General features: G+C 41.9%; 1 protein-coding gene across 1 annotated transcript in view; it reads left to right on the top strand.

Annotated features, from left to right (window-relative positions):
• The window catches only part of RGCC (regulator of cell cycle), a 13,508-nt gene extending 7,144 nt beyond the window's left edge, over positions 1-6,364 (top strand). Inside the window, exons 3-5 of the mRNA XM_008587889.1 lie at positions 2,484-2,597; positions 4,635-4,697; positions 5,965-6,364. Coding sequence (XP_008586111.1) covers positions 2,484-2,597; positions 4,635-4,697; positions 5,965-5,972 — 185 coding nt within the window. The 3' untranslated portion in view covers positions 5,973-6,364. The remainder of the gene's footprint in view (positions 1-2,483; positions 2,598-4,634; positions 4,698-5,964) is intronic.
• The last annotated feature ends 2,658 nt before the right edge of the window (positions 6,365-9,022 follow it).

Consider the following 9,022-nt stretch of genomic DNA (forward strand, 5'->3'; position numbering starts at 1 on the left):
GAAAAAATTCCCCCCCCCCCCCCCCGCAACAAAGGATGAGTATATGTGGGTGTAAAGTTGCTGGAGAGTGGGGACGGAATGGAGATGCGGTCCAACATCAGGAAAAGGGCCCGTGGTGCATGCAGGGTGGGTGGAGTGAGGTGTGGTGTTGAATCTTGCTCTTAAGTGCTGGCTGCTCCTGAGAGATAGAGACCAGAGTATGACCCCTGAGATCTGGGCCAGCCGGTCTCTGGAGCCAGAACTCTGGGCCAGGGATGGGGGTGGTGTTCTCAGTGTCCTTCAGAGCCAAAGATAATGTGCCAACAGCCTCATATTTCTTCCTTCTGGCTCAATAGTCTGGGCATGAGGCCTGCCTACCCAGGCCCTTCTGTGGTTTCTTGTCCCTAAATCTTACCTCATCTCCTCCCCACAAGTTTCTCAGGCTATATTTGTGGCAATTCTCCTTTTATTGCACGGTGATGAACAGTCATGCTTCACCATAAGTCTGCAATGGGCACAAGCACTTCCTATATGTAGGGCAAATGCTTTTCCTTGAGAAAATCTAGACTGCTTCTCTGGAGGTTGGCTCAGCAAGCAAACCAAGCAGAAGGGCTTCCCAAGTTGAGTTCCACGGAGTACAAGTGTCCCGAGAAATATTAACAGTGGTGCCACACAAAAGTGTCCCATGGTCAGGTACACTTGGCAAATAGGGCCAAACTGGTTTCTTATTACAAGTCTTCTCAGGGATGTGAAAAGTGGGAATACACAATGGGAATGATCAAGGATGTTTGGTGTTTCTCAAACATAGAAGATCACACAGCTGTTCTGTGTGAGGAATATATTTTTGGAGAAATGTAGGTATAAGGGTCAGTGTTTTGTTTTTTGGCAGCTGGCTGGTCCAGGGATAGAACCCTGGACCTTGGTGGCATCAGCACCATGCTCTAATCAACTGAGCTAACTGGCCAGCCCAGGTTCACTGTTTTGGATCTCAGTAGATGTTCAGCATCAAAGCCCTGAAAAATGATTGTGGTCCATTTAGGTGACCTGGTCTGGACTGAGGATCTCGGAACTGCAGAGCTGAAGGACAAAGAGATTGTGAGGGCTGGTCACAAATATCTTCTGGGCACATTGGAAAAGTGGGCAAGGTGGGGCCACCCGGACAGGGGAGGGTGGGAGGACAGGGAGCAGGTGAAGTTGTAGCAGCCTTTTAGGGATGAAGCCAAATTCTCTCAGGACCAGAAACCTCTGCTTCTGAAAACCCTGATTCTTTTTACACTGGGCATATCTTTTATAACTTAGGCAAGTTCGTTTTGAGTTCAGCGTTCCAAAGAAAGATGTTTTTGGCACCTACTGAGCTGGAGGTAATTGGCTTAAAGTGAAAGAATCCCAAGGAGTGGGGGCTGGCCAGGCTGCCTTCTCACCTGAAGAGCCTTTCCAGAGCTCATCTCTGCTACAACCTTGGCTGGCTTTGTGTTTTGTTTTAGCCAGGAAGGCCGTTCCCTCACGACCTCAGCAGCCACATCCTGCTTCCGCTGCCTGCTCTGCCTTTGAGTCCCTTGTGCCAGTGCTGCTCAGTCAGTAGCTCTTTTCTGGGTCACAGTTGCACAGCTGGGCTGGCCATAGGTTGGTTTCCTTGCCCTCGGCAGGAGTTAGAGATCGCGGAACTGCAGAGGTGGAAGGGACTGCCACCTTCCCATTTTATTGATGAGGCCCAGAGATACTGTCTTGCTCAGTGGCACCCAGGTACTTAGTAGCCGAGCTGGTTCCCTTGATTCCCAGCACAGCCCTGCTCTGGGACCTGGTTTTGCTGTCACTTAGGTCTTTGAGGGGTGGGGTGGGGTGGGGGGATGTGAGAATAGAGAGAGCCACAAAGTAACTTGTCTGTAATAGAAGAACCTCCATGAGACGAAATCTTTATCTTTAGCCCCCTACCTTATCCACGGAGTGCAGGCTCTCAGGAAAACCTCTTGAGCAGAAAGAGAGGATCATTAAGTCATGGGATAGCAAGAGAGCAGAATCGTTCTCTTGAGCAGGGAGAGAGGATTATTAAGTCATAAAATACCATATGTCTGTGTTTTAGAGAGTTCGGAGGACAAAGGGACATTTTTTCATGAAAGATGATTCCTTATGTCTAAAATCCCAAACTAACACCCCCTCTTCCCCCCATCAGCCAGGCATCAACTCAGCTGCCGGCTGGACATCCAGTCAGTAGGCTCCATCGTGACAGCGTTGTCACGACGATCCTATCACACCCTTCTTCTTTTGGAGAAGCGGGGGCCTTGGTTGTGCCTGATTGGAGACAAACACACATACACACTCTCCCTTGTCTCAAATCATTTGCGTGCATAAATACAAAACCTGGAAATCAGTCTGTTCTCTTTACTATAGATTTGCAACTTTTGCTTCTTTTGGAGACAAACTGTTGGTTATCAGTAGATGATGGACTGATGAGTCTATAGTCTAACGAGTACTGTTTCTAATGAGTACACTTTCTTTGCTGAAAGGTGCAGATTCACTTTACAGGAACAGCTACAGCTTCAGCTTCAGTGATGAAAAACTGAATTCTCCAACAGACTCTACCCCAGCCCTGTTGTCTCCCACTGTTACTCCTCGGAAAGGTAGGTGCATTCATTGGAGTGTGAGTTTTTAGCTTTTTTATTCCCCTCTCCTTCTCAATCCTTTCTCTCTTCCCTGTAACCCAACTAATCTTGCCTAAATGTGCAAAACAAAAAGATACAAATAGTACAGTAGAGTGTGAAGTGTGAATTTGTTATTTCTCAGGATTTTGATCAGTGTGAAAATGAAATCAGATCATTTGGGGCAGAAAGCCCAAATTCACAGGGAGAAAAAAAAAAACAACTTGTAGACTCTAGACTGTTTCTTTCTCATGTATATAAATGGAAAGATTTATATTATCTTTTAATTCTGTTTTTCCACAAACTTTTTGAAGTACCCTTGTAGTGTAATCAAAACTGTGCCAAATGATAGTGTTGCCCATGTGTCTCCTCCCAGGCTGGTTGGTTCTAGAATTTAAAACTCAGCAGTTTAGCTTTATAGAAAGTAGGGTTCTTTTTTATTGCATTAATTATTTAACCAATGCTTTCAGATGACCAACTTAGCAATTAAATGGGGTCGTCATGATGAGACAAGCGATGATCTAACACGATTCAAAATAGCAGCTTCAGCCTGTCTCTACTGTGATATTAATAGACCTACAAAGTTTTAAAAGATGCATGAGTGGTTTCACATTTTTTGGAACTGGTAAAGTGTCTCCAGCTAGAGAGCTGAATGTTCTGTTATATTGGGCAAGTGCCCTTTTGAAAACAAAAGGAGTTTTTTTTTTTTTCCTTCTGAAAAGCTATACTTGCTGAAAATAGTTGCAGAATGCAATAAAATGGAACGTAGTTAAGAAATATGAAGATTCCATCGTTTTTCTCACTCTGGCATTAAGACAGAACTTCTCTCTTTTTCAAAGGAGACATTTTTAAATTTCCTTCTCAACACAGCAATGTTAGCAGCCACTGGGGAGGCCACCATGCTCCGGCCCTGTAATCCACTCTGTAATGGATCTGTTGAATTCAGGCGCAGAGCAGTCTCGAAAGTGGCTTAAAACATGCCCAGATTTGCTCCCTGATCCTCCAGAGGTAGAAATTAAATAGGGGAAAAAAGCCCCTAGTGGTAAATTGACTTGAAAAGCTAAGAACAATGAGGCATTTGTAGTCAGCAGGGGTTAATAAAAATATCCAGTAATGCATTTCAGGGAAGGCACGAATGATGAACTCTAGAGAAAAATGTAAGATACACAGAAAAGGTATATGGCTCAGGCTGTAGAGAGAACAAAATCTGGATAAGGACTTGTTACCTGATGCTGGCACCTGGACGGGATAAAGCTGTTACCTGGACCAGAAGCCTCATGTCGCCCTCCCTGTACCATTTTGAGAAGGAAAAGTAGCTCTTCTTTTATTTCATACTCTAAGGGCCGCAGTATTGCCGCAGGGTTATAGCACAAGCAAGAATTATAGACCGGGATAAAGCTGTTACCTGGACCAGAAGCCTCATGTCGCCCTCCCTGTACCATTTTGAGAAGGAAAAGTAGCTCTTCTTTCATTTCATACTCTAAGGGCCGCAGTATTGCCGCAGGGTTATAGCACAAGCAAGAATTATAGACCTGGGTGTCCATTCTGCATGGTGCTTTTGCTTACCAAATTTTTTTTTCTTTTTTTTTTCCTTATCTCACCAAATATTTTTGACTTTACTAATAACTCGAATCCTACACAATCAAAAAATCAAAACTCTTTATCTTCCCTTCCTGCCACTCATTTCCCCCAAAACTTTTAAGACAGTGAAGGGAGATTCTTCTTCCAGGTTAGGGGGAGGTAAGGTGGGTTGGTGGGAGAGGTGGTGATGAGCTAAAACAGAAAGAAACATTGAGGCTGGTCTTCTGAATTATTTTCCCAGTTCACTGTAACTAAACATTGGAGCAGACACTTTGAATTGTTACAGGACACTGTTCAATAAAGTCCCTGAATATAGAGATATAGATTACAAAATGGAAAGAATCCATAATGCTAGAAATTCTGTAATCCTGGAAAACTCAACATGAGATCATAAACTATCTTTGATATGGAAACTGAACTCTCTCTCCTGTTTTACAGCCAAATTAGGAGACACAAAAGAACTAGAAGACTTTATTGCTGATCTTGACAGAACATTAGCAAGTGAGTACCAGCCTGGTCTTAAAAAGAAAAAAAATCAGAAAACTAGAGGACACCTCTGATAAAGAGCTGTAATGTTTACCAGCTTGCCTGGGGACAAAGAGTTACATCATAAGACTTCTTTAGATTAGAAATAGGACCATAGTGGCTTGGAAAGAAGTTCTGAGGATAAGTTTGCATTAAAGTAGACCATGTGCCTTTCCAAACACTGAGAACAGGTCAGCAGCAAACAAGGGCATTTTGTTTGAGAAATGGAGAAGGAGCAAGATTGGAGCTTTACCATCATGTTGACCTGTCAGGCTCTTCAGAGAAGAAATGAGCCAATTGACCACACAAGCTTTACTCTAACAAGCCAGAGGGTTTCATCCCATGGGCCAGGGTAATTTTTCCAGGTTAGCTCCAGGGGCTTGGTGAGGTCTGACTTCTGAGATTTAGGTGCTAACAGAGAGAATTGGTTTGGGGAGACCTTACTACCAAAGACCCACGCCAATTGCTGAATGACCTGGATTAAGTATGCAGTACTTGCTTCCCATTTGGGAATTATGGTAAGGGTAACCCATTTTGTGTAACCAAAAATGTTGGGATCTGAAGACATCAGATCATAACTGCAATAGGGAGGTCTAGAGAAAAGGACTCTATCTACCCACTCTTATTTCACAGAAATGGGATTGCAAGAGCCAGGAGTACTAGCTCAAGCTTCCAGGAAGGAAGATTCAATAATTCTACTCATGGAGTGTCTTGTTCAGTCACAGAGAGGGCTGGGAGAATTTTGTGCCAGGCCCTTAATTTTTCAGTGAAAGAGTTTATTTTCTGTTTGAAGTATTTTATGCTGTATTCTACTAACTACCCAGGTAAAATCTGAAAAATTAGATCTCAAGCTGGTTATTTAAAAATAACACTGTTCTTAACACTCTTTCAGACAAGCCTAAATACCAGGTAGAAAGTTCTTGTATCATTTCTGTTTACTTGAAGATTTTATCGCCCCTTTTCTTACATGCCGCACCATCCTACATCAGAAGACCAAGGCCTGTTTTGACAGAGATTATTATAATTGCAGCACAATTTGTATTAGACCCATATAACAAGCCTGTCTACTTCGTGGAAATTGCAGCAGGCTGCCCAGTCATTCCAGTTAATCAGACACACATTGTGTGGGAAGCCTGCCCTTAGGTTTGGAGCTCTGATGCATGTCTGACATGGTGTGATGCCATGAAGCACAGCAATGGCAAACTTCTGTGAGTGGATAACCTTACCTATCTCCTATTTACAGGTATGTGAAGCAAGGAGGAGTTAGGGGTCCTTTCAGCATAAGGGAGAAGCTTCAGAAAGCTCTGAGGACCTGGTAAAATCAGCGACTAGAATCTTCTGCCAGAGGAGACAGAGATGAGTGTTCACCTCCGACCAGGCCATCCTTGGGCTCACCTTAAAATCCGTCGTTGGGCCCATCTCTGAGCAATTTAGACAGTGAAGCTGACTTTGTTTACCTGCTTGCAGCGTATTAGAACGACGATCCATGCTAATGTATTTTCTCTTAAAACACAGCTTTCCTGTAATTTAAAGTGCTTTTATGAAAGTATTTGTAATTAATTATATATAGTTGGAAATAGTAATATGCTTTTCCCATTATAATATATTTTTGTATACAAATAAAAATTGAACTGGAGTCTGTATTTTGTAAGCTTCCATTTCTTTTTCTTTATTTCTTTCAACATATTTCCATTCAAATAGTTTTCTAGTGGGAGTAGCAGGCCTCTGGACTGCTAACAAGGACCTGTGGTGCTGCCTGATTGCATTAAACAAGAAGATGGTAAACTTAAGAAAGAATTCCTTTGAGCTTGTTCAGTGCTCTAGAGGGAAATGCTGGCAGGTGGCTAATGGGAAATTTTAATTTGAGGATTGTGGTTTTGATGGAAGTTAAGTTTCTCTTCTGTCTCTGCCATTCTTCTCACATCTTGGCACCTTTGCAGATGCCATGGACTCTTTTTTTGAATTAAGGGAAATACCATTTGTACTTAAAATCCAGGACTTAAATATTAGGGAAAGTTGAGGCAGCTGGAGGACTGGTGTATTTTGTGCCAATGATGGTGTGTTTTATAAGATATGTGTGCTAGGGAAGATTTGATGGTGCTGGCCTTGATGCTAGTGTCCAGGCAGCTTCAATGGAGCCAGAGGGTCAAGATGGGAGGCCCTCAAATAGGTGGCCTTTGCATGTAGAAGCCAATGACACCTGTCCACTTGCCTTTGCAGGGGCTGGGGAAAGGCATAAAAACAGAAAAGTTCATAACTTCCTTATCTATGCTTTTCTATCTTTAAAAGCTCCTTTATAATAACCAGGCATTACTTTCATAATCAGAATAAAGTTATTTAAAAGCTCCAATCCTGGGCCGGCCCGGTGGTGCACTGCTACAGTGCGCCGCTTGGGAAGCGTGGCGGCGCTCCCGCCGACAGTTCGGATCCCACATACAGACCGGCNTTTGGTGGTTTCCAACCATAACAATTGAACCTAATCCTACTACCTAATGCCGCAACAGATCTCACCAGAAACCCCTCAACTCTGGGCTGGTAAGTTTAAGAGAAAGTTGTTTCCTTGTTGCTTAAGCAAGTTTAGGTTGTGTTTCAGTGACTGTATTAGTTTGCTAGAGCTGCTGAAACAAAATATTACAAACTGGGTGGCTTAAAACAATAAAAATGTATTCTCTCACTGTTCTGGAGGCTAGAAGTCTGAACTCAAGGTGTTGGCGGGGTTGGTTCCTTTAGGAAGCTCTGAGGGAGGATCTGCTCCATACCTCTCTCATAGTTTCTTGTGGTTTGCTGGCAATCTTTGGCATTCCTTGGTTTGTAGAGGCATCACTCTGATCTCTGCCTTTGTCTTCACATGGTGTTCCCTCTGTGTTTTTGTGTTTCTTCTCTTCTTATAAGGACACCAGTCATATTGTATTTGGCCCACCCTAATCCACTATGATCTCATCCTAACTCAATTACATCTGCAAAGACCCTATTTCCAAATAAAGTCACATTCACAGGTACCATGAAGGAGTCAGGACTTGAACATATCTTTTGGGGAACACAATTTAACCCATAACAGTGACATAAGCCCAAAATTGACCTATAGTAACCACAAACATATTAAAGAAGGATAAAGTTACACTACCTGATTTCAAAACTTGCTGTAAAGCTACAATAATTAAAACAGTGTGGTATTGGCCAAGTATAGGTAAATGGACCACTGGAACAGAATAGAGCCCAGTAATAGTTATACACATATTTGATTAATTGATTTATCAGAAAGATATCAATGTACTTCAATTAAGAAAGAAAAGTCTTTTCAACAAGTGGTGCTGGAGAACAGAAAAAAAAAAAANATATAAGGTCTACCATATTCCCTACACAAAAATTAATTTGAAATAAATCACAGACCTAAATGTAAAAGCTAAAACCATGAAGCTTTCAGAAGAAAACATAGTAGAATATCCTCATGACTTTGATGTAGAGATGATTTTTTTAGACAGGATACAAAAAGACACTAGTCATTTTTTTAAATTGAGAAATCAGACTTCATTAAAATTAAAAACTTTTCTTCATCAAAGACACCATTGCAAAAAAGGGAAAATCCAAGCCATGGACTGGAATAAAATAATGCAATACCTATATTTGTCAAAGGATTTGTTTTTAGAACATAGAAAGACCATCTACAAACTAATAATAAAAAGACAACCTGGTAAAATTAAAAATGGGCAAAACATTTGAACATACACCTCACAAAAGAGAGTATATGAATGACCAATAAACACATGAAAAGTCAAACACACAATTACCTTATAATCTAGCCCTATGTATTTACCCAAGAGAAATGAAAAACAATATAAGAATAAATTTTTATTCACAACAGCAAAAATAGGTAACAACCCAAATGTCTGTCAACAGAAGAATGAACACACAACTATATATGTGTATATTTATGTAACAATACTACAATCAAACGGACAAACTACTGATACACACAACATGGTGAATCTTAGAAACATTCTCTTTGCAAGAGTGCTGTGGTAGGCGGAATAACAGCCCCTCAAAGATGTCCATCCTAATCCCTACAATCTGTGAATGTTGCCATATGTGGCAAAAGGGACTTGACATGATGAAAGTTAAGGTGGGCCCTGTCTAATCACATGAGTCCTTAGAAGCAGAAAACCTTTCCTGGCTGTGGTCAGAGGATGATACGACTACAGAAGGATGGTAGACATGCAACAGTGTTGGCTTTGAAGATGGAAGAAAGAACCAAGAGCCAAAAAATGTGTGGTCTCCCAAAGCTGGAAAAGGCAAGGAAACAG

The sequence above is a fragment of the Galeopterus variegatus genome, unplaced genomic scaffold (assembly GCF_000696425.1).
Source record: "Galeopterus variegatus unplaced genomic scaffold, G_variegatus-3.0.2 Scaffold4578, whole genome shotgun sequence".
Lineage (NCBI taxonomy): Eukaryota > Metazoa > Chordata > Mammalia > Dermoptera > Cynocephalidae > Galeopterus > Galeopterus variegatus.